The sequence below is a fragment of the Hyaena hyaena genome, unplaced genomic scaffold, assembly GCF_003009895.1.
Source record: "Hyaena hyaena isolate Hyena2069 unplaced genomic scaffold, ASM300989v1 scaffold_530, whole genome shotgun sequence".
Lineage (NCBI taxonomy): Eukaryota > Metazoa > Chordata > Mammalia > Carnivora > Hyaenidae > Hyaena > Hyaena hyaena.
Window position 1 is genome coordinate 740,250 of NW_024081163.1, and position 27,093 is coordinate 767,342.

The 27,093-nt window shown below is 33.9% G+C and overlaps 1 protein-coding gene across 1 annotated transcript in view; it reads left to right on the top strand.

The window, feature by feature from the left end:
* The window catches only part of LOC120247563 (A disintegrin and metalloproteinase with thrombospondin motifs 6), a 161,247-nt gene that overhangs the window by 18,191 nt on the left and 115,963 nt on the right, over positions 1–27,093 (top strand). The window contains exons 4-6 of the mRNA XM_039255536.1: positions 3,237–3,448; positions 3,952–4,035; positions 4,540–4,685. Coding sequence (XP_039111467.1) covers positions 3,237–3,448; positions 3,952–4,035; positions 4,540–4,685 — 442 coding nt within the window. The remainder of the gene's footprint in view (positions 1–3,236; positions 3,449–3,951; positions 4,036–4,539; positions 4,686–27,093) is intronic.

Below are 27,093 nucleotides of genomic sequence, written 5' to 3' on the forward strand. Positions count from 1 at the left end.
GTTTGTGAATTCGAGCCCTGCGTCAGGCTGTATGCTGGCCTTGTGGAGTCTACCTGGGATTCTCTCTCTCTCCCTCTCTTTCTGCCCTGTCCCACTTGCACCTGCTCTCTATCAAAATAAATAAATAAACTTAAAAAAAAGAATGTGCATCAAAGACATTATATATACATTTATCTGATGGAGTGATAAGCAAACTAACAATATAAGTCTGAGATTTATGAAAATGATGATAACAGTAGCTACCTTATACTGAATGCTGTCTAATGAGAAACACTGTTGCTATCTTTATTTTGCCCAATCATATCTAATTTTTTTCATAATACTTGAAATAAATATAAGGAGAAGTTGAATGGAGCAGAGAAGTGAAAATGACCAAAATCATTGAAGTTAAATCCTGTATTTAGACATTTAGGCTGTCCATCCAGAGAAAGGGAAAACAAGGATGATTTGAATACATGAGTGGTTTTATGATCATGGAAGACCAAGCAAAAGAAATTGGAATTATGTTAATGCAGAAAGGATTTTGACCATTTCAGCACAATACTACTACAAACTCAGTGGCGTAAGCAATATGGTTTTATTATCTCATAGTTGCTATGGACAAAAGTTGTACATGAATGAATTATCAACTTAGCCAGTACTGGGTTCTCATCTGGAGCCTTGATTTGGGAGGAATTTACCTTCCTATTCCCATGGTTGTTGGCAGCATTCAGTTCTTTGCTATTATAAGACTGAAAACTTTAGTTTGGGGCTGGTTGTCTGCCAGAGGCTGTGGTAGTTCCTTGCCATGTAGAGTTCACCAACTTGGTTGCTTTCTTCCTATAAGCCAGCAAGGGAGGGACTCTAGGGAAAAAAATGCTACAGGATTATGTAACATAATTATGTACTCATTGATATATAATCAGTCACATCCCATTATCTTTGCTCTATTATACTGTTTAGAAACAAGTCACAGGTCCTATCCACACTAAAGGGGAAGAGATCATACAAAGTGTGAGCAATAAGAAGTCATGGTGGGCTCCTTAAGAGTCTTTCTAGAATCGGGGAATACTTATTGGCTGTCTGGGAGGTGTACATTTTTTTTCATGTTTATTTATTAATTTGAGAAGACAGAATATGTGTAGTGGTGGAAGGACAGAGAGAGAGGGAGAGAGAGACTTCTAAGAGGCTCTATGCCATTAGCGTGGAGCCCAGTGCAGGGCTCAAACTCACTAACCGTGAGATCATGACCTGAGCTAAAATCAAGACTTGGAAGCTTAACCGACTGAGCCACCCAGGTGCCCCTGGAAGTTATACTTTTGAAATAAGTAGTATGTCTCTGCCTTTCTTGACCTTTAGGAATAAAAATGCTTATTTAACTTATATAAGCTTAAAAAAATATTTTACTGATACTTTTCATAGTCATTTCCATCTCTTATTTCTTAAAATTTATAACTTTTATCAAAGTAATTTTTAAAAGGCAAAGGCTGAAGAAATTAGAAAAATAATAGAGAATACTGCCAATTTCTGTCAAGCATATTATATAAATTAACCTGATTTTCATCACTAAATTTTTCAATAAGTAGATGTTAGAAAGACTTCTTACTCAACATACAGATATGAAAGTGAAATATACAGAGGACCTGTACCTCTTAAAGTTTATTAAATAAAGATGAATATAAATGAGTCAAGTGTTTACAGATGCATAGTACTAAAAGGCTGCCTGTGTACTGAAGGACCAAAGGTCTAGAAAACAAAGGATTAAACTGTAATCCACAGTAAAATGTGGTTTAAAGCAAGTCATGCCAGAACCATAATCTTTCGCCTCTCATTCTAACACCATTTACCTCTAGGTTTTAGAAGAGAAAAATTCTGGGTACTCTGTCAGTATAAATAGTTGTACACCACAAAATTAAACGAAAAAATAATTCACAGTCTTTGAGAATTGGGATTTCTAGGGGTGCCTGTGTGACTCATTCATTTAAGCAACTGACTCTTGATTTCGGCTCAGGTTGTGATCTTGTGGTTCATGAGATCAAGCCCTGAGTGGGGCTCTGCACTGACAGTCCTGAGCCTGCTTAGGATTCTTTCTTCCTCTCTTGCTGCCCCTCCCCCACTTATGCTCACTCCCTCTCTCTCAGAATAAATAAATAAACCTTAAAAAAAAAAAAAAAGCATTGAGATTTCCAGGGCAGTAGAATTGCTATAATTAAGAAAGTTTAATAAAAGGATAATACTTTAAAATAAATACTGAGGGGCGCCTGGGTGGCTCAGTCGGTTGAGTGTCTGACTTCGGCTCAGGTCACGATCTTGGGGTTCATAGTTTCGAGCCCTCCGTCGGGCTCTGTGCTGACAGCTCAGAGCCTAGAGCCTATCTTCGGATTCTGTGTCTCCCTCTTTCTCTGACCCTTCCCTACTCACGCTGTCTCTCTCTCTCTCTCTCAAAAATAAACAAAACGTTAAAAATTTTTTAAAATAAATACTGAGAAGCATCTTAGGAATGGGATTTTGTGGGGAGACTGACTGGTTCTGTTGGTAGAGCATGTGATGCTTGATTATGGGGTGGTGAGTTCAAGCCCCACGTTGGGTGTAGAGATTACTTTAAAAAAAGGAATAGATTTTTGCGGTGTTAATGTTCTTCATCAGAACTATTTTAGAGGGGCAGCAGGGTGGCTTACTCATTTGAGCTTATGACTTTGGCCTAGGTCATGCTCTCACAGTTCCTGAGTCAAGCCCCATGTTCTGTGCTGACAACTCAGAGCTGTTTCAGATTCTGTGTCTCCCTCTCTCTGTCCTTCCCACACTTGTGCTCTGTCTCTCTCTTTCTTAAAAAAAAATAAATAAATAAAATGAAACTATTTTAGAGTGTTTAGAAAGTTAATGCCCTAGCTGTTTTTTAAAAAAAACTTTAAAAAGTACATATTTTATATTTAAAAGTATTATGACATAATCGCTCACTGGAATAATATGAAATTATTATTTAAAACTATATTTTTATTAAGTAATTCTTTGGGCTTATTTTGTTTTATTTTTATGAGCAGCTATATGTTATTAATGTTTATTTTTTCGGATAAAATGTTTTGAAAATAGTAAAGAATTTAATTTTCTCACTACTGCATTTCCTCATCCCTTTTCCTCATTATGAAAAATCTTATTACTTTAGGGAGTTTATGACAAGTGTGTCTATATGAAAGATCTGAAAATAAGTAAGTTTAATTAGTGAACCTATCTGAACTAGTTAATTTTTTTTATTGTAGACCTCATAAGAAGTGCCAAACCTTGGTGGCTGAATGACACATCTATTTTTCCTTCTTCACTACCAATTAATGGCACGCATATCCGCCACAGACAGAAGAGATCAGTAAGCATTGAGCGGTTTGTGGAGACATTGGTAGTGGCAGACAAAATGATGGTGGGCTACCATGGCCGCAAAGACATTGAACATTACATTTTGAGTGTGATGAATATTGTAAGTTTGATGCCTCTATATAATATTATGACTTAATTTGTGGTTTTGACTAAGGTCATGGATTTTTAATGTGAATTAATGATTTTAAGAATATACTTGTCTAAAATGAGAAAAAAATGATATATTAATGTTTCATTTCCATAGGAAATAAATGTAAAGGTGACCTTATTGTTCATTTTCAGATAATATGACTGTTTGAATGGGTCGGATTAAATCATGTTTAAAAGGTTTTATTTGACTTGAAACATCAGGTCACCCTCTTAATTACTATTTGTAGTTCAGTTTTAGGAGAAAATGTTTCTTGAGGTAGATTTGTATACCAAATCTTTTATGGAGGCATCTTGAGGGTAGTATTCTAAGTGATATGAGATCAAATAATGTCTTTGTATATACAAAGTGGTTAAATTTATGAACAATTATTTTACCATTCTTAAAAAAAAATTAAACAAGCACCCTATGATTTTTGTCTGACTTTGTGTCTTTTCTTATTTTCTGGAGGTCAGGTTGCCAAACTTTACCGTGATTCCAGCCTAGGAAACGTTGTGAATATTATAGTGGCCCGGTTAATTGTTCTTACAGAAGATCAGGTAAGAATGAGTTAGTTTAGAAATCTAAGACACTTAACAGACAAGCCATAGAATTATGTATTATAAAATAAAATAGTTTATTATTGCTCCTCTTAGCAAGTTCTAGTTGAATATAATTTTCACTCCTAAGCATTTAATATTTTAAGCAAATTTTAAATAGTTTATAAGAATATACCTCTTATGTCATGTTAAAGCTATATGTATATATGTATATTAGCTCTATGTTTCGGTAGAAAGATGAACATTGGCATGGCAGATCTAATAATAGTGGTTTTGGTTGCTGATAATCACATTTATTCACATTATCATTAAAGCTGGAACTAGAAAGAATGCTCAATAGTACACTAAACTCTAGGGTCAGATATTACAGAGATAAAAGTTGGCAAGAGATTATTCCTAGAAACCACTGCTTCTAATTATAGTCCCACTTTAGTCTTAAAAAGTTTTAACAACTGACCTTAGTAATTTGTTTGGAACATTTCTGGTATGCATGTTGTATTGCAGCCAAACTTGGAGATAAACCACCATGCAGACAAGTCCCTCGATAGCTTCTGTAAATGGCAGAAATCCATTCTCTCTCACCAAAGTGATGGAAACACCATTCCAGAAAATGGGATTGCCCACCACGATAATGCTGTTCTTATTACTAGGTATGGTTTGTTGCAAATATTTTACCTTTGATTGTTATGTTTAATATTTTAACTATATTTGGTTCTATCTAAAGCCTCATTCAGGTAATAAGTATGTTCAAAACAAAATGGTAATTTGTTATTCACCACTGAGAAAATATATCACATTCTTACTGTGTTTGCATCAAATGAATCAAATTAAAAAAAAAGAACAGATTTAGAGTTGACTTAGAAATTTAATGAACATCTTTCCTTCTGCTGGCTGATGTCTACACATAAAGTTTAATTGGAAGCTCATATGTTTTATTAATTGAAGTAGTTAATAAAACAAAGATTAAAAAGTATGAGATTATATTTTAAAAACAAAAATGAGTCATCACTCTTGATTATCAAATATATTAATTATTCTTACCTCCAAAGTATTAAAAGCAAAGAGATCAAGGGTTACAGAATTTACTTAGACAAATGTTTATTTAATTAAAAATATTTTAATTATGGTATAAAGAAGCAGATTTATTATATGTTGAATAACTTGCTTCTTAGGCAAAATTATTATTTGATGATAACCCAATGAATTTGTATATTTCTTTCCAATTTTAGAAAACTGTGTTCAGGTCCTTTTATTCCTTACTCTCCAACAAGAACTCTGTGAAGTAGATATAATTATTATTATTCCTATGTGAAAAATGAGAAAACTAGTTCAAAATACTTAAATCACTAAAGATCATCATCTAGCCACATAAAGTTCAGGGCTCAAACCCTGGTGATGCTATCTTCTTTGATTATACTGTGATTATACTATACTTTCATTATAGCTGTCTTAGTTTTTTATACCCTAATTATGACTAGTGAGAAGCATGCTTAAATCATTTAAAGATGAGCTTGTCTTTTGACCTTCTATCAGTACTAAAAAAATAATAAGCAAAATGGAAGCATTAATCTATCTTGGTGAAACGGAATTGCCTTGTTACCTTGGTCATTTCTTTTTAATTTGCAATGCCCATTGACTCTACATTAAATTCTTTGGAGGGAGTATAAAGTTATATGGCATCAGAATCTTGAGATCTCAGAAGATAATGTGAATTTAGCTTTTTAAAAAATATCGCTGTTAATTAAGTTGTAGAGTTAAAGTTTTAAAGTTTATTTTTTCTAACAATTATAATTACTTTAATTGATTTCATCTACCTGGCATCATAAATCATAAAATTTTGTTTATGATATGCTTGCTGAATAAAAACAACATTGTATGGGTTCTATATTCATATGTGTTGACATGTCAGTCTGATAAATTCTGCAATTCCTCAGAGTCTTGTGGTTTGGAATGATTCCCAAATATATTTGAGGAGTTAAAAATATACTAAGAATTGTGCAAATATAGAAACCTTTGTCTAAAAATATATGTGGATATGATTAGTGTCAAGAAATTACTACAGGAAAATGTCTGTGATATATGGTTAACAAAATGATCACAGAATATTTACATTGGCTTCTGTGTTTATATTTATAAAATCCTGCCTCTCCAAAAGGCAATGCCCAGTGGGCTCCTGGTGCTTTACATTTTTGTTATTGTATGTGCATTCAATTTTTAACTTTTGCATCAGATGATAGTAGCTATTGGTATAGCACATTTATAAGTATTTAAGTAGTGAAATATGTCTGAGAAGTTAGCCATCTTTTCTTTGCACTGGCTACAACATTCAGCTGTCTGACTTGTTCCTCCGAATTGGCCCACATATTTTTCTGATCCTATGCAGAGCTCTCCTTGTTTCTATAAGCTACTTTGAGTGCCTTTTTGATGCCTGAGGTTTGAACATAATATTTTCATTTTAAACTTGTCTCTTAATGGTCACACTAGCCCTAGAAATGATATCAGAATTTAATAGGACAGTACTTTAAAGAGTTCATATCTCATATATATCATTTAGATTGATTATATAGTGGAGGTTAGAAAAGCGTCTATTTGGGACAGCATAGAATGCCTTTTTGGATTGTGGTAAAGTCCCAGAGAAACTTGTAGCTTATTTAAAAGTCTACTTATTTGAAAGTCTAATTATCTTTGAATTATTAGGACCATGCAGTGACATCTAAATGTAATGAATATCATCTCTAATATTCAGAGTTTTTTATTGTATGTTTTACCATGCTTGATTCTTCCTTATATATTTTTGCTTTGTGACATTGAATGTATCTTTAAATCATACTTTTACTCTTAGTGAAAATTATTATAAGAATTTTATAGATGGTTTATATTAAAATTTTTCATTGCTTCATGTAATTTATTAACATATTCAACGTTGTGACTTCACTATTTATAGGTAAGATCATGATTTATGTTTGCCTGAAATGTCAGCTCACTAGGGAGAATGTATTTTGTGTTTACTGAGAATTCTAGAGAAAAATTGATAGATATGTTTATCTCCACTAGGACAAACTTTATCTTAGGGACTTGTATGTTTTAAGCAGAAAACCATTTGAAACTATAGTTACTTAGGTAATAACAGTTACTTTTGAAAAAATATAAAGACTCAAAATACGATCTTCACTTAGCAAATAATATTTTCTTTTTTTATTTGATATAAATTTAAAACAGTGCTCTACAAAGCTACAAGAACACCATGACTGGACAGAAATAAATAAGCAAAACAAAATATTTAAAATTTTGTTGTTTTATCTGTTATCAAAAATACTGCATTAACACCATAGAGTATATTACAAACTATTTATATATATACATACATTTTAATTTTATATGTATTTGTTCATTTTTATATGTTCCTGTATATAATGAACATTTGTTATATGCTAGGTAGCTTTATCTGATATTTTTTAAAAAATTGAAATATAATTGACAAACAAAATTGTCTATGTTTAAGGTGTACAGTATGATCACCTTGTTTTCCTGGATGTTCATATATCTCCCCAGATATAGAAAGTTCTCAGCTGTTATATCCGTAAATAAGTTTTTTGCCCCTTTCTCTCTCTCTTCATCATGTTATTATTGCTAATGCTAATATTATTTCATATGATGATGTCCCATCATTTAGATAGGCTTTCATCAGTGTTTTTTGGCTTTCCTTCTTTTAGTGGGTAATAGTAAATGATTTGTTTGTAAGTTCACAGTTTCTTTTTTCTGCTTAATTACATCTGCTATTGTTGCTCTCTGTCACATTTTTAAATTTCATTCATTTCATTCTTCAGCTTGAAAATTTCTATTTGTTTCTTTTCTATAATTTTGACCTTTCTTTTGAATCTATTGTTTTATTACATATTCTTTTCCTGATAGCATTGAGTTGTGGATATATATACTTTTGTAGGTTGCTGAACTTTTTAAGAACAATTATTTTGAATTATTTGTCTGTCAATTTGTAGATTTCCATTCCTTTGTAGTCACTTCCTGGAAAATCATTTTATTCATTTGATGGTGTCATATTTCCTTGATTTTCCCTGTCTCTGTAGATTTGTGGTGATGTCTGTGCATTGGATGGATGGAAGGCACTCCTTCCAGATTTTGTGGAATGGTTTTAATAGAGAAAGATCTTCATCTATGGGTGGGCATAAGGGTGCTGGCTAAATGGAGTATGGTGTTTCTAGCTCTGGAGGAGTTCCAGCAATGTAGTCTCTATACACCTTTGTCAGCTGAGGTTAGCCTTGGTCAAGATTGCAGAGGTACTCAGTGGCCAAGGTTATATTTGTCTGCAGCAGTAAAGGTGACTAGGGACCAACTGGATATCTTCTTCTTTCATGAGGTATGTCACAATGGAGGGGATTTCTCTTGTTGCTGGGTCCAGCTTGCAAGTACCCATATCAGTATTGGTAGCACAGATGTCTAATATGTGGGGGCCTTTGGTAACTTTTTAAAAATGATTGAATATGAAACGTATATAACTTCATCAAGAAATGATTTGTAGTTTTTACGTGAAACTCTACAAATAGAATTTAAGAAGATAAAATAGGACTGTATATATATACTTAAAAAGTTGTTACAAAACTTTCATATTATTCTTATTAAACTTTGTATTGAGAAATTGTAAATTAATGGCTACTAAGGAATACATATATACAATTTGACATATTATTTAAAACATTTATATTTTTAAGGGAAGCTAAGAAATTTCCACCAAATTTAAAGTCAAGACAATGTCTAAATTTATTTTGTGGCAAAAGTATTCAAGAAATCTATTTATACTCTGAAAATCAGTAGGAATATAGTGACATAGAGTGTAGTATTTGCATCAATGTTGAGCAATTAACATGAACATACTAATGGATAAATTTCCTGGATTTTTCCTATCAAATATTAGAATCATGTTTTCCATCTTTAATATATTAGTATGTAACAATATATATTTCAGATAGGAATTATAACCTAAATTATTTTTGGTAACAGGTGGTAATTATTTGGTAGATTATTTGGTATATATTTGGTAGATATCTCAATATTGAGATATAATTCATAGACCATAAATTTGCCCACTTAAATGTACAGCTCAGTGGCTTTTAGTATATGTTAAAGATTGTACAACCATCACCATAATTAATTTTAATGTATTTCCATCATTCCTATAAGAAGTTATCCCCCATTCCCTTATTCTCCCCATCCAGCCCAGACTGAGGCAACCACTAATCTACTTTTAGTCTCTATATCTTTGCCTCTTCAGGACTTTTTGTATAAATGGAATTATATAATATGCAGTCTTTTGTGACTGACTTTTACTTTGCATATTATTTTCAATGTTCATCTACACTGTGGCCCATACCAGGGCTTCATTCCTCTTATTTGACTAAATTCTTGAAAATTCAAGATGCAGATCTTTTAAATGCCTCTGTTAATAGACTATTCTTTAATAATTATACTTCCTTTTCAGTTCTTCATTGTTGAAATGCATAGGACATATAAATACATTTCATAATACAGATGCAAACATTGCACATCAAGTCACATAATTCAGTCTTTAATTAAAATGAATATATTTATCCTCTTAAGGGATCATGGCTGTTTGTTTAGTTGCTGCTGGATATTAAAGAGATTAGGATTTCTAAAGTCAACTAATGTTTTCAGGTGCGAGATTGAAAATAGCTATAAAAATAGTTTCTTGCTAAAACTTTGTCTACAGTATGTGGATTTAAACAAGTTTTCTTAATTTCTATAGAATGTATCTATCAGAATTATATATTAGCTTCATGATTATTAAAACAGAGGAAAAAACTAATTTTAGGATTTTTTAATCCTTAAGGAAATAACTGATGAATTTTTCATGAACTATTACCATGTTTTTAAGAATTTGAGAGTTTAGGGCTCAGCTGGTTGAACCTCCAATTCTTGATTTCAGCTCAAGTCATGATCTCATGGTTCATGGGTTCAGGCCCCATATCGGGTTTTGCACAGATGGCATACAGCCTGTTTGGGTCGCTAGCTCGCTCTTTCTCTCTCTCTCAAAATAAAATAAATAAACATTTAAAAAAGAATTTGTGAGCTTATAGGCAGCAGAGGAATCTTGAATTCAGTTTGTACATGAGCTGATTTTGTTATTTGGACATTCTGAAATATATTATTCTGTAACCACTGTGGTTCTTCATTTTTAGTTAGCCATACCACCTATACACTTCTTCCTTTTTCAGTTTGTTCACTTATCTCTGGTTTGTTGATTCCTTACTCAAAGTGTGTTTATCTAGAGTCAGTTCCCATTCAAATCAAGAATTATGACAGACTTGTGAAATTTTAAATTCCTTTACAATCTGGGATACTTTTAACAGTGAAAGGTTATGTTCATCCCAGGCATTACCTTTTTTTGCTTCTTAAACTTTAATAAAAAATGGATAAGAAGATGCTTTTCTCTCAATGCCTAAGATTGACTAAATACATGCAATTTAATGACCTATCTTTGTACACTCTTTGACTAAAACTGAGGTTGATTTGTAATAGTAAAAATTAGTTAAATTAAAGAAGGGTATATTATAATCTACACTTAACGTTAAAAAATAGTAAGTATACTGTTTATATTGGTTTTATGGATGTATTTATCCAATTGTTTATTGTATACCAAATTCTTTTTTTTTAATATTTATTTATTTTGAGAGAGAGAGAGAGAGAGAGACAGTGAGCACAAGCAGAGGACAAGCAGAGAGAGAGAGAATCCCAAACAGACTCTTCACTGTCAGTGCAGAGCCTTACACAGGGCTCAAACTCACAAACTGTGAGATCACCACCTTAGCCAAGATCAAGAGTTAGATGCTTAATTGACTGAGCCACTCAGGCGCCCTGAATTATGTGCCAAATTCTTAAGTGTCTTGTAGAAGCCTAGTCTTTAAATACCACAATAACTGCATGAGAGAAGTTCTATTATCTCCATTTTGTAGATGAGAAAAATTGGGCACAAGGAAGTGAAATGACTGGCAAGATTAGAAGACCTAAGATTTACACCACGTAATCTAGTTTTAGAGTCCTTTATAGGAATTGTAAGGGTATTCAACAACAACAACAAAAACAAAGTGGAGGTACTTCAGTAATGTTGGTGCCTGTGATAGGCAGATTTCTTTGATGGCCCTCAGTGGTCTTTGTCTGCTGCTATTCGTGATTTTGTGTAATTTGCTTCTATTTAGTTTGGGCTAGACCTAGTGAATTGATGTCTTTATAATGCAGATTATTCCTACCTACACAAAAGGTGTATCTTTTCATTTATTTAGGCCTCTTTAAATTTCTCTCAGCAATGGTTTGTGATTTTCACACCTTTCTTCACTTTCTGTTGTTTTTGTAAATGGTATTTTAAAAATTCTGTTTTGTTATCATTCATCACTCATATATAAAAATACAATTGTATCCTGCAATTATGCCAAGTTTATTTATTAGGTTTCTTAGCTTTTAAAAAGATTACAATGGAGTTTTTACAAAGATAATCATGTTTTTGAGATTAAAGATAGTTTTATTTCTTCCTTCTAATCATGAACAAAATTTATTTCTTTTTCTTGCCTTATTTCACTGGATAGAACAATGTGGAATAAAGGTGGTGATAGCAGACATCCTTATCCTGATCTTAGTGAGAAAGAATTCCAACTTTAACCATTAAGTATGATACTAGCTCTACATTTTTCAAAGATGCCCTTTATCAGAATAACAAAGTTTTATTCTATTCCTAGTTTGCTGAGAGTTTTTATCAGAATTGGATGTTGAATTTGTCAAATGTTTTTTCTGCATTTATTGAGGTAATCACATTGTGTTTCCTTTTTTAGTGTATTAATACAGTGAATTGCGTTGACTGGTTTAGAATGTTATACCAATCTTGCATTCCTGGGATGAGCTCAGTTTGGCCATGATGTATTATCCTTTCAGTATATCATTAGATATAATTTGCCAAAATTTTGTTTATGCTTTTGCATCTGTTTCTTATGAGGGATATTGTTCTGGAATTTTCTAATAATTTTTCTGTCTGGTTTTGGGAATAGGGTAATGTTGACCTCCAGAATGAGTTAGAAGATATTTCTTCCTTTTCAATATTCTGGACAAGTTCATATAGAATTAGTATTATGTCTTCTGCAAAAATTTTATATAATAAACAAAGTGAAGACATCTGGACCTGGAGTTTTCTTTGTTGGATAATTTTTTTTAAGTTTATTTATTTATTATTTTGAGAGAGAGAGAGAAAGGCAAAGAGAGAGGGATAGAAAAATCCCAAGCAGGTTCTGTGCTGACAATGCAGAGCCCGATATGGGGCTTGAAATCATGAACCACAAGATCATTACCTGAGCCAAAACCAAGAATCAGATTCTTAACCACCTGATCCACTGAGCCCCCCCCTTTTGGATACTTTTTAAATTATCAGTTTAAATTGTTTAAGAGAAAAAGGGCTATTAAGTTGTTTTATTTAGTATGCTTTGATAGTTTGAGTCTTTCAAGTAATGTATTTCAGGGGTGCTTGGGTGACTCAGTTGGTTAAGTGTCCACCTTTGATTTTAGCTCAGGTCACGATTTCATGGTCATGAGATTGAGCCCTGCATCAGGCTCCATACTGGGCATGGAGCCTGCTTACAATTCTCTTTCCCTCTCCATGTGCTTCTGCATGGCTCATGCTCTCTCTCTGTCTCTCTGTCTCTCTCTCTCTCTCAAGAAAAAAAAAGTTGTAGAATATATTGACATAGCTTTCCACAATATCATGTTGTCATCCTTTTAATATCTGCAGAATATATAGTGACATTATCACTGTTCTTAATATCAGTAATTTTTGTTTTCCTTTTCCTAGCCACTTTAGCTAGAGTTTTAATGACCTTCTCAGATTTGGTTTTAGTAGTTTTTTCTATTGTGTTTCTGTTTTCTATTTCTTTTATTTCTGCCATGATTTTTATTGTCTTCATTCCTATACCTTGAGTTTAAGTTTGTTCTCCTTTTGTAATTTCTTAAGGTGGAAGCTGTGGTTATTGATTCATGACCTTTCTGTGTTTTCTGATATGTTCAGTGTTATAAAATTTCCTTTTAAATACAGTTTTATCACATCCCACAAATTTGTTTATGTATTATTTTTAGTTCTGTTCAGCTCACAATACTTTTTAATTCCCCTGCATTTCTTTCTTTTTTTTTTTTTTTTTACCCATGCACTGTTTATAATTGTGTTATTTAGTTCCAAATATTTGCCCTCCCCAGGATCATTCTTTTATTTCTAATTTAATCCTATTGCCGTCAGAAATTATGCTTTGTATTACTCAAATGCTTTTCAATTTATTGAGAATTGTTTTATGGTCCAGAATATGGTCTTTCTTGATATATGTTTCAAGTGCACTTCAGGTGAAAAGAATGTGTATTCACTGTTGTTGAGTGGAATATCTTTAAATTTTTAGTGAGATTAATTTGGGTGTTCATGGTTTTCAACTTTTATATTCTTGCTGATTTAACAACTTGATTATGATGTGTTTTGAAATAGTTTTCCTCATGTTTAGGGTTGTTGAGCTACTTATATCTGATTTTATCACTTTTGAAATTTTTAGTCATTATTTGCTCAAATATATTTTTTCGTTCTGCTCTCTTTCCTTTCTTGGTGACTCTAACTGAACTTATATTTGGCTGCTGTAGTTATTCTACAGCTCTATTATTTTAAGTTCTGTCTTCTCTGTGTTTTTCATTTGGGATAGGCTTTATTGCTGTGTCAAGTTGATTTAATTTTCCCCTCTCAGTAACTAATCTGTCATTGATCCTATCTAATTTATATTTTCATCTCACTTAGTATAATTTTTTTTCATTTCTAGTAATTTATTTTTTTAATCTTCCACATCTCTTTGGACATATAAAAACTTGGGAACATGGAAAGCTTTGGAAAGTATAAAAGCTACTTTAAAAATCTTGTCTGCTAATTTTAATATCTATGTCAGTTTGGATCACTTTCAATTGACTAATATATCTCTTTATTATGTGTTATATTTTCCTGTTTCTTTGCATACATGGTAATCTTTCATTGGATATCACCTTGTGTTATCTTACCATTTTGGGTATTGGATATTTTTGTTTTCTTATAAATATTCTGATTTCTGGAATGCAGTTAGGTTCCTTGGAACTTGATTTTCTGTGTGTGTCTTGCTTTTACGACTTGTTCAGTGTAGGACTAATTAATCTCTATACTGAGTAAGTCTCTTTTGAACACTACCTATACAAATTCTTATGAATCTTAGGGTTTCCTAGTTAGGCTAGGTAGGAATAGTCTCTTTATTCCATGCTATGTGAGTGATAGCTGTCTTCTCTAATCTTGTTGGATAATTCTTTCCCTAGACTTGAGTTCTTTCCTCACACCCATGTACTGATTAAAATTGGAAAGAATTTCTGGGGTGCCTGGGTGGCACAGTAGGTTAAACATACAACTCTTGATTTTGGCTCAGGTCACTATCTCACATTTTGTGAAACTGAGCCCTATGTCAGGCTCTGTGATGACAGCACTGAGCCTGCCTGGGATTTTCTCTCTCCCTCTCCCTCTGCCCCTCCACTGCTTGCACATGTACTTTCTCTCTTTCTCAAAATAAATAAGTAAATAAACATTGTAAAAAATTAGCAAGAGTTTCCTTGTGCAAATTTCCAGAATTTGCTCTTTGTGTAACTTTGTATTCTCATGTACTTGGTCCTATAAATTCTAGCTAGCATGGTGTCACATGTTTTCTGCTCTCTCTTCAACTCCAAGAGTGCATTGTGTTCTCCTGGCTTTCCCTACTCTGTACCATGGCATGGAAATTTTCAAGGTCATAAGCTGGGGTAATGCTAGAGCTTATTTTGTTTGATTGCTGTTTCTCAGGGATCATTGTCTTTAACTTCCTGATGTCTGGTGCATTGCAAAATAGTATTTTATATATATTGTTCATTTACATTTTTAAAATGGTTTCATGCAGGAGGGAAAATATGATCCCTATTACTCCAGCATGACTGAAAGTGAAAATCCCAAGGCAGTGTTTCAAAATTCCTGTGTATCATCTGAAAGTACCTGACGATACCCCTTTCCTTTACCCCTAAATTTCAATTTGTATATTCTAAGAATAAATAAATTCTCTCATGTAACCATATGGCAGTTGTCAAATCAAGATATTTAACAATGATATAGAACTATTATTTAATAATCTACATTTCATATTCACATTTTATCAATTGTCCTAATATCCTTTGTAGCTATTTCCCGCCTCAGACCAGTATCTAATTTAATATCACACATTGTATTTATTTCTTTTGTCTTGTTCAAGAGTCTCTTTTAATTTGAAATAGTTCTCAATCCTTTTTTATCTTGGCTTTGATAATTTTATTTATTTATTTTTTTTAAATTTTTTTTAATGTTTTTTATTTATTTCTAGGAGAGAGAGAGACAGCGTGAGCAGGGGAGGGTCAGAGAGAGAGGGAGTCACAGACTGAAACAGGCTCCAGGCTCTGAGCTGGCAGTCAGCACAGAGCCCGACGCGGGGCTCGAACCCACGAACCGCGAGATCATGACCTAAGCGAAAGTCGGACGCTTAACCGACTAAGCCACCCAGGCGCCCCAATTGGCTTTGATAATTTTAAACAGTACATGAGTTTTTCATGAAATGTACCTCAATTTGCATTTTCCTGATGTTTCCTCAGAATTAAATTTGATTTATACGTACTTTTCAGTAGTAACACTGAAGTAATATTTTTTAAGTATACCATATCTGAAGGCACCTGATATAGATTTTTCCAAGTATTAGTTTTGATCACTTGGTTAAAGTGATGTCCTTAAACATGATGCCTGTCATGTTTCTCCTTTGCATTTCCTATCCCCCCCCCCCCCACTTTTTAAAGTAAGCTCTATGCCCAATATTCTACTTGAACTCACCACCTTGAACTCAAGAGTAACATGCTCTGACTGACCCAGCCACACACACTTGGACTTTTCCCTTTTTATATTAATAAGTTTTGAAGCATTACTTTGAGGCCCTGTATATATGCTATTTTTTATGGAACTTTTACCCTCTAGTTTTGTCATCCATTGTTGATGTTTTCTCATTCCTTTAAAATTTTTTAGTTGGCCTTTCATGTAAGGAGATTGTTTTCTTTCTCTCTTTCTTTCTACCAGCAAAGACTCCTAGTTCTAGCTAGCTAGCTAGATATGGGAGATTTTCTGGGTATTTCATCTCTTTTTTTAAGAAACACTTCCATATCTCTGTAGCACTCTGTTCTCTCTTCCAGCCTGTAAGACTGCAACTTTCTACTTTCTATTTTGTTACCCTGTCAGTAATTGATAGCTTGATATATTCCCACAAATGTTTTTGTAAATTATTGGTGAAGTGACATATGAACTTTAATATTGCATGTACTGGGGAGTCTCCTCTTAGGTTTAACCTGCTAAGACAAGAACAGGCACACAAATAATAAACTCATAAAGTTGTTTCACTTATATTAATTCTGTACAAGTCTATTGAAATTAAAATATTGTTTTTAAAAAATGTTTACTGGGGTGCCTGGGTGGCTTAGTCGGTTAAGCGTCCAACTTTCACTTAGGTCATGATCTTGCAGTTCGTGGGTTCGAGCCCTGCGTCGGCCTCTGTTGCTGACTGCCAGCTCAGAGCCTGGAGCCTGTTTCAGTCTGTGACTCCCTCTCTCTCTGACCCTCCCCTGCTCACGCTGTCTCTCTCTCTCTCTCCTAGAAATAAAATTAAAAAAAAAAACAACATTAAAAAATGTTTACTTTTTGGGAGAGAGAGAGACAGAGAGGCAGAGCATGAGTGGGGGAGGGACAGAGAGAGTGAGGCCCTGAATCTGAAAGGCTTCAGGCCCCACACTGTCAGCACAGAGCCTGATGCAGGGTTTGAACCCATGAACTGTGAGATTGTGACCTGAGCCAAAGTTGTATGCTTAACTGAGCCACTCAGGCACCCCCAAATTAAAATATTGTTAAGTATGAGTTTTTTTAATTTTTTTTGTGTCTTGCCTCATCTATAATGTTTAATTAATCGGTTTGGCTTATTATCAGAAATATTTGAATTAGAATCAAGAAATAATGAGTTTTCTCTTAACTTTACATTCCCTAGGTAGTTTTGGGGGGCAACTTTAATTCTTAACATTATTATTTAAATATAAGAATTTTTTTGTAGTTAGAAGGCACCAGGTGGACTCTGTGGAAATTGAAAGGGTTCATATAAACCAGTATGTAAGTAAAAATTTGAGACTGAAAGACTGTATATTACAAGGCAAATGTCAACCAGCAGGTGATTTGCAGCTAATTAACAAGAGTATTATGTTAAGTGGAATGTTTTCTGCTCAGTATAAAAAAGGCTTTGATAACTATATTAAGCAACTGAATCTTAGTTTAATAACAAGTGTGTCTTTGAGTTTAGTATTAAAGCACATATTTTATTTTACCTTTAAAGGAAAGAGACTAAATGAATTATTTAAGATAAACTGTTAGTAAAAATTGGACAATTAAAACCTCCAGGTGTACTTACTTAATGTTCAAATAAGGGATACAGGCATACTGAAATATATTAAGCAACAAGAAAAATAATATCTTATATGTAATAATCATATTATCTTTCCTTCTTATTTTTTTATCTTTTCTAACGTTTATTTATTTTAAATAGTTTATTGTCAAGTTGGTTTCCATATAACAAGTGACCTCCCCCATGCCCATCACACCCCTTCCCTTCTCCCTGACCCCCATCAGCCCTCAGTTTGTTCTCAGCATTCAAGAGTCTCTCATGGTTTGCCTCTCTCCCTCTCCCCAACTATTTTTCCCCTTCTTCTCCCCCCATGGTCTTTCATTAAGTTCCAATATTGGTTTTCTAGTAGGTGCAGGGCATTATCTTAATGCTGGAATCTGATGTGAACTAGAAAAATTCTCTGCTTTCTTGGAGCTTATTTTCTAATGTGTGGAGGCAGTAGATAAAAGATACTTTCCTAACTGGCAAGTTTGAAATGCATCATTAATAAACGTAATGCTATTTTCATGTGAGGGGATTTTTAAACAAAGGAATATAGCTATCTTTGTGAAATGACTTGAATAAAGGCTTGCCTTGAAGTTGGGACATTGATGCTATTCTTGTAAGATTTCTTCCAACTTTAGGATTTCATGCTAAGATAAAATAAGGTACACATGGAAATAATGTTACAGTTTGCTGATGAGAGAGCAAACTTGATAAGATATAAATTATTGGCCTTTCATCCCTTTAATTAGGCTTTTTAATCTTCAAAATTATTAAATAATATTGGTTCTAGAAATAATAGTAATAAGGATAATCAACACTATTTCATATCTATGGGTATGTATATTTTTAAAAGATTTTTTTATTTTTAAAAATATTCATTTATTTTGAGAGAGAGAGAGAGAGAAAGAGAGTGCATTAGTGGGGAAGGGACAGAGAGGGAGGGAGAGAGAGAATCTTAAACAGGCTCCATGCTATCAGGTTGTAGGGTTCAATGTTATGAACCAAAGATTATGACCTGAGCTGAAATCAAGAGTTGTATGCTTAACTGACTGAGCACCCAGGTGCAATGAGATTTTTATTTTTTTAAGTAATCTGTATACCCAACAAGGGGCTTGAACTCACAATGTTGAGATCTAGAGTCACATACTCTACCAATGAGCCAGCCAGGTGACCCTGTAAGTACATGGTTTCTTCTTTTTTTAATATATCTTATTGTTTTTATTTTAACATTTTAATCTTTTTTATTTTGGACTAATTATAGAATTACAAAAAAAGCACAAAGAGTTTATGACCTTCTCGTGGCTTCTAATGTTAGTTAGCATCTTATATAACAATAATACAGTTTTCAAAACAGGACATTAACATTGGTATAATACCATTAGCTAACTTAAAACATTTCAAAACTGAAGGGTGCCTTAGCTGGTTGAGCTTCAGACTCTTGATTTTGGCTCAGGTCATGATCTCACAGTTTTGCGGGTTTGAGCCCTGTGTTGTGTTCTCCCGTGATAGCATGGAGCCTGTTTGGGATTCTCTCTTTCCTTCTTTCCTTGCCTCTCTCTCTCTCTCTCTCTCACTCACTTTCTCTCTCTCTCTCAAGATAAGTAAGCTTAAATTTTTTTTTTTAAATTTCCAAACTGAAAGGAATTACAGAAAATAATATAATAGATACATCAATTTGGCAAATGTAAACATTTTATAGTATTTGCTTTGAATTCTTTGAAAAAATGTGTTGTTTATAAAGTTGGAGGCTTTCCTGCATTCTGCTTCTATTCCTTCATTTTTTTTTTTTGAAATTTTGTTTTAATGTTTATTTATTTTTGAGAGAGAGACAGAGCATGAGCTGGGGAGAGACAGAGTGAGACGGAGATACAGTGTCTGTACAGGCTCTGGGCTTGTCAGTACAGAGCCCCATGTGGGGCTTGAACTCATGAACTGTAAGATCATGACCTGAGCTGAAGTTAGACGCACACTCAACCGACTGAGCCACCCAGGCAGGCCCCCCTATTCCTTCATTTTTTCACCTGAGGTAACTATTGTCTTCAAACTACTGAAGTTTGTGTGGATCCTTCACATCCATGTTTTTGGGCTTTTGCTACATCATCTTATGTATCCAAAGATTATGGTTACATACAATATTAAAAAACCATATAAATATAAAATATGTTATTTTGCATTTTATATTTTAAGTTAACTTTGTGCTTGATTTTTTGTTTTAATTGCAGTGTCTACAAAACTACAATTGTCCCTTTCTAATTTGATTTTAAAAACTCATTTATTTTTGTTTTCAGGATTTATCTATTTGATATACAAGGGTCTATTTAATTCATTTAAACTACTGTATAGTATGAATATTTATTCAAATTTACCAATGAGCATTTACATTTTTTCAAATTTTTTCTTATAAACAGTACTACAATCAAAATCTTTTTATCTTCTCTTTTAGTATATATGAGGAGTTCTCGAGTGTAAATATATAGTAGTAGAATTGTTGGGTCATAAGGCGTAAGTAGTCAGCTCTAATAAATATTGGCTATATGATCTACAATATGATTGTATCAGTTTACACACTCTAAAGCAGTGTAAGGAGAGTTCCCATTTATTCCAATTTGCCTAACATAGTGCTTAGCTTTATAATACTATAATGCTTAGCTTTATAATACTATAATGCTTAGCTTTATAATACTATAAAGCTAAAACTATACTATAATGCTTAATATAATATAAGTACTGATTAGTATTTGTTATCGGTAAGTTAGTAATTCTTATTGGACCCAAATTTACGTTACTTTAGGATTTTGAAAATGTTACTAATAAATAACAATGGAGAATTTAGAGAGGTAATTTCCGCATTTATGTATTAGGAACCTGAATTCTCATTTACTTCTACCTTTAATTAGTGGTTCATTGTAATGTACTTTTTTTTTTTCCATGTCACAGATGAGGAAAATCAAGGGTAGATCCAGTTCTATCAGTCTCTTTTTTTTTCCTTTGTAATATTCTTATTGATACATAAGTCATACACCATACATTCACCCATTTAACATGTAGAATTTGGTTGTTTTTCCCTATATTTACAGAGTTATACAGCCATCACCACTGTCTATCTTAGAATACTTCCATCACCCCCAGGGTGCCTGGATGGCTCAGTTGTTTAGGCGTCTGACTTTTGATTTTAGCTAAGGTTGTGATCTCATGGCATGAGATCAAGTCCCATGTCATGGGCATGGAGCCTGCTTAAGATTCTCTCTCTCTCTCTCTCTCTCTCTCTCTCTCTCTCTCTCTCTCTCCCCCCCTCTCTCTCTCTCTCAGGAATAAATAAAACATTAAAAAAATTTTTTAAAGAATCTCAATATTGTGTGTAAAAGTATCAGATATGCAGAGCCTGGAATTTAATTTTCTCTCTCTCTCTCTCTCTCTCTCTCTCTCTCTCTCTCTCTCTCTCTCTCCCCCCTTCTCTCTCTCTCTCTCTCCCTCTCCCTCTCTCTCTCCCCCCACCCCTCTTTGCCCATTCTCACTCTCTCTCTCTGAAAAAATAAAGAATATTTTCAACCCCCCAAAATGAAACCTGCACTTATTAGCTGTCACTTACACTTCCCCTAGACCTAGGGAGCTGCTAAACCTACTTGCTATGTAGGTTTGCCTGTTTGGGACATTTCATATAAACATAATCATATTGTAACTGGCTTCTTTGACTCAGACTATTTTCAAGGTTCATCAATGTTGTGGCATGTATCAATACTTCATTCTTTTTCATGGCTGCATAATATTCTATTTATTGATATGCCACAGTTTACCACATTTTATTCATCCTTCATGGATATTTGAGTTTTTTCCCCCTTTATTAATGTTATGAATAATACTGCTAAGAGCATTTATTTGCAGGTTTTTATGTAGACGTGTGTTTTAGTTTCTTTGGAGTATCTAAAGAATTGCTGGGTCACGTGGTAACTTAGTATTAACCTTTTGAGGAACTACCAGACTTTTCCAAAGTGGGTCCATTATTTACATTCCCACCAGTACTGTATAAGTGTTCAAAATTCTGCACACTCTGGCCAACACTTTTTATTATCTGTCTTTTTGGTCACAGTATTACTAGTGAGTATCAACTAATAGTTTACTGTGGTTTTGATTTGGATTTTCTTGAAGGATCTGTTGAGCATTGTTTCATATGCTTAGTAGCTATTTGTCTGTCTCCTTTGAAGAAATATGTAATGTACTTTTATTTGACTTGATTGCATTTCTTTTATTGCATTTATATAAAAAGTAAAGATGAACATTTTACTTTATGCAAAATCAGATAGTTACTCTGAGGAGTACATTATAAAAGTACTTATTGTATAGATATTGTTAAGTACTTCAAAGTGTGCTTTGGAGTCACACAGACCTTGAATCCCACCCCTGACATTACATCAGTTAGTTGGTGACCTGGGGCTGAATACCAAAGTTCTCTAAATTTGTATGATAGTGTGGTATTAATGACATAATGTGAATACTGGGTATGGTGCTAGGCACCTGTAGGGAGTCATAGTGATAATTTGGAACTATTATTAACTATATGTTAGGCACAAATCAGGTTTTGAGAAGACAAAGTGTAGTACATTCATAGAAGCAGCACCCAATTTTATGTGTAGGAGAATCCAAACATAACTTCGTTTAGGGACTTGAAAGTTCTATAGGAAAGGGTACTTGTTCAAGAAAGAGATAGTGACATAGAAAATGTGAGTGAGAAAATGGCCTCATTTGGGGAACTAAAAGCTCAGTATTTTTAGGATGGAAAATGTGGGTGAAAAGTTATGTGTAATGAGGTTAGACAGGTAGAAATTAATTTACTGATTCATTTATTAAACCTATGTTTTTGAAAAAAATTTTTAATGTTTTATTTCTGAGAGAGAGAGAGAGAGAGAGAGACAGCGTGGCAGGGGAGGGTCAGAGAGAGAGGGAGATACAGAATCTGAAGCAGGTTCCAGGCTCTGAGCTAGCTGTCAGCACAGAGTCCAATGCGGGGCTCGAACCACGAACTGCGAGATAATGACCTGAGCCAAAGCCTACGCTCAACCGACTGAGCCACCCAGGCACCCCTCAACCTGTTTTTGAATTGATGAAAATATGTCATGGTAAAAAAAATGTCATTGTGCTATCAGCTGCTAAGTGTTCAGTTCAGTGGTAAGTCAAAGAATGAGTTTGTCAGATTTGAGGAAAAGAAGTGAAATGTAGTGATCAAAGGGCAAAATGATATGCAATAGTATTAGGGAAGTTGAAGGGGCCAGACCATTTTATGTGCATGCTTATAAGTTTAGCACCACTGTATAGAAATAACCATTTCCCCTGTTTCTGAGTATTTAAATAGATTTCTTTTGTTTGTTTTTTAGTTAGTAAAAAAAAAGGGAACCTCTGTACACAGGTAAAGTGTGTCCATATTATGCAATGCTAATCAAGAATTTATGGACATGAAAGGACGCCTGGATGGCTCAGTTGGTTAAGCGTCTGACTTTGGTTCAGGTCATGATCTCACAGTCTGTGAGTTTGAGCTCCATGTCAGGCTCTGTGCTGACAACTAAGGGCCTGGAGCCTGCTTTGGATTCTGTGTCTCCTTCTCTCTCTGCCTCACTCCTGCTTGTCCTCTGCCTCTCTTTGTCTCTCAAAAATAAATTAATGTTAAAAAAATTTAAAAAAAGAAATTATGGACTTGGGAAACTTCTTCAAGAAATAAAGTAAAGCAGGCAAACAAAATTATAGGATAATGCATAAAGCATTACTTCGTTTGTGTTTAAAAAGAATAACAAAACTAGATCTTAAAAAGAAAATTAAGTTTTATTTTAAAATTAAGTTTTATTAAAAAAAAGTATGACATTGCAAAAATTCAAGTGAAAAAGTGACATGATCAGATTTGAAAAATGTTGCTTGCAGTGTCGTGGAGGATAGAGTGTGTATGTGTGTGTGTGTGTATGTGTGTGTGTGTGTGTGTGTGTGTGTGAGATGAAGTGCTAATATATGCAAAGCAGTGGAAAATGGGTGGAAAAAAATTCAATGCCTCTTTTCTCTCTGGTTCAAAAAGGCTTTTTAGAACTATTTGAATTAGCATTTCACTTGCTTTTTAAACTTATCCCAAAGAACTGAATGCCAGACAAAAATCTGAGCTCAGATGTTGGGAGATGAGGTGTTCTTGATGAGTGAGGTAAAAGGGTAAAGGAGAAAGAGAAAGGCTTGAGGAATAAAGAAGGGGCAAACTCACTTAGAGACATTCATTAGAAGTTATTCCTCTTTTTTGATTAAATTTTCACATTGCATTATTTGAGGAGGTTATTTACTAAATTAACTATATCTTTCCTACCCTACTCCCCAAATCTATCAAAGACTAACATCCCCTTAAATGATATCTTTCTCATTTCATGAATTATCAGTACCTCAATAATTGGTCAATATTAAGGAAATGTTAACATAAATAACTCTTGAAAAGTCTTTCCAGAATGAGAAAATGTAACATTTGCGTATTTTGCCCACTTCTCTCACAATTTCTTCCAAACTTACATTTACTTTTAGTGATCTCATTCATTGTCACGATTGTAAGTGCCATCTATACAGTTAAGAATGTTTAAAGCCTCATTGAAATCCAAATATACATCTCCAGCCCTGATCCCTCCCCTTAACTCTGTTTTTGTTACCTAATTGACATCTCCATTCACCTCAAGCCTAACATATGCACAACCTAATTCCTAATCTTTCCTTTAACCTGTTCTTTCTTTAACTTTTCTTATTTCAGGCTTTCCGTACATGGCAATTAAATTATTTTCCTGTTATACAAAGCAAAAATGTTTCAATTAAGAAGCTGATATCAAGAAATTAATAACTTAGGGACATCTGGGTGGCTCAGTCGGTTTAGTATCCATCTTCAGTGCAGTTCATGATCTCTTGGTTCATGAGTTTGAGCCCTGCGTAGGGCTCTGTGCTGACAGCTCAGAGCCTGGAGTCTGGTTTGGATTCTGTGTCTCCCTCTCTTTCTGCCCCTCCCCTACTCATGCTCTTTCACTGTCTCTCTCTCTCAAAAATAAACGTTAAATAGGGTGCCTGGGTGGCTCAGTTGGTAAAGTGTCCGCCTTAGGCTCAGGTCATGATCTCATGGTTCGTGGGTTCAAGCCCCGCGTCAGACTCTGTGCTGACAGCTCAGAGCCTAGAACCTGCTTCAGATTCTCTGTCTCCCTCTCTCTGCCCTTTCCCTGCTCATGGTCTCTGTCTCCCTCCCTCTCAAAAAATAAATAAAGACATTTAAAAAAAATAAACATTAAAAATTTTTCTATAAAAAAGTTAATAAGTTAACATTGGGAAATTAATATATATGAGGTTCAGCTCTCCACAGATTTTCTGTTTCCTCATTTTACATTGTTATTTTTTGTTTTCTAATCTCCCATACCGTTAGCCCTTTCTCTTAATTGTTAATTTACATATATCATGAGGTAAATTAGCAAAAATGCATACTTAAAAACAGTATTAAAAGGGAAGAAGATGAATTATAGTTTGTGCAAAGATATGTGAAGTACTTAGGGGATACTGCCTACCACACCATTTCTCTGGAGATCTGGGTTTAACTTTGCAAATAGATTTGGGAGCCTGAAAGATAACAATTAAAACAGTACAGTAATTTTCAAAAGTTTCTTCAAAAAATAGTTTCTCCATTTTCCTAATGCTAAAGAATATTGAGAAAACAAAGACTAAGGCAGTTGTCTAGGACTTCATAGGAGTATACTGGAAATGCTGGAAGAAGGAATAGGAAAGCTATTAAAAATAATTTTGACAGGGATAGAAATTGCTATCTTCTCCAAAAAATGCCATAAAGTTGCATATGTTCATTTATTGAGGTATTCAACAAACATTTATTGAGCACTTACTACATATAAGTTTTGGGGATCATATAACAAGTAAGAGACAATAAGTCTAAGCCCTTGGCTTTCACTCTAGAGAGAAATAGATTATGAATAAGTAGACAAAGAAATACATAATTTTAATGTGTGGTTTGTATTAGGGTAGAGACAAACTATACAAGGTAGTAGAAAAATCTTTCTCATAAGGTAACTAATGTGGTTAGTTTGGGGCACCTGACTGGCTCTGTTGGTAGAGCAGATGACTCTTCATCTTGAGGTCATGAGTTCAAGCCCCCACGTTAGGCATAGAAATTACTTTAAACAAAATTGAGAACTTTCAGAAGTTCTGAAGGATGAGGAGTCACCCATGCTGGAGGAGGAGAGTGACAATGGCATGAGTTTTGGGCAAAGGAAATAAATAGTACAGGCAAATAATAAATAAACACTATAAGTAAATGAGCTGGGGAAGAATTTGACTTGTATAAGAATATTTGCTACAAGTGCATACACATGTACTTTTTTCCCTGTTTATTTTTGCATTCCCATTTTTTAAACCCCCTTGGCTACCTGTTCATATTGAAAAAATACCAGCTGGGATCCTTATTTACATTGGATTGGATTTGTTGATAGAAAATTTCCCTTATGTTGATTGGAGTTTGGCTGACTGTTTTCCTGGGGGAGCAAAAATATCAGTGTCTACAGGTCTTTTCTGTGTGACCATTCAGTTGTTCCAGAAAACATCCCAGTAGTTTCCTACCAACATCACAAAGAGAGTTCTGGACTCTTCTCTGTGGAGAAGCAAGAAATGTAGTAAAAAAATAATATCAAGTTTCAGCTTACAGGATGAGAATGATTTTTGTATTTACAGGTATGGGCAAAGTATGGGAAAAGGTATGGGAAAAGTGATAAAGTTACCGGCTTTAGAATGTGAAGGTGAAGGTAGGACATTGAGGTAGAAAAATCCATTCAGTGGGAGAAAATGCAGGTCTGTCATTCAAAAAGTATAAGTTTTCATATCATTAGGACAGAGTTGGAAAAAAAGAAGAAAAGCATCCAGAGGAATTATATTTATTTATTTATTCCCCTTTTTAAAATTTTATTTTATTTGAGAGAGTGGAATGAATTTTTTTTCTTTTTTACAAATAGTTTATTGTCAAGTTGGTTTCCATATAACACCCAGTGCTCAACCCCACAAGTACCCTCCTCCATGCCCATCTCCCTCCTCCCCTCCTCACACCCATCAGTCCTCAGTTTGTTCTCATCATTCAAGAGTCAGGGGAATTATATTTAAAAGGGGCTGAGACTTAGATATAATTCAAATTAGGTGTTAGAAATAGATGTAGAGTCCATTAAATAAGACAAATGGAAGATAGTTAAACTTCAGGTTAAATGAAAACAATGGAACAACTGACAAATTCATTGACACTGTAAGTTTTGCCTTATTTTCCTGTAGAATTGACTTGAGATTTTTGGGTGTGCATGAACTTTTTTTTCACCTAAAAGGCCAGTTTCAAATAAACATAAGAAAAGTTGTTCAACGTCACTAGCTTTATGGAAATACAAAATTAAAACTATGATAAGATCCGACTACACATCCATTAGAATGGCTTAAATTAAAAAAAAAGATGTGAACACCAGGTGCTGACTGGGATAAGAGGTCACTGGAACTCCCACACATT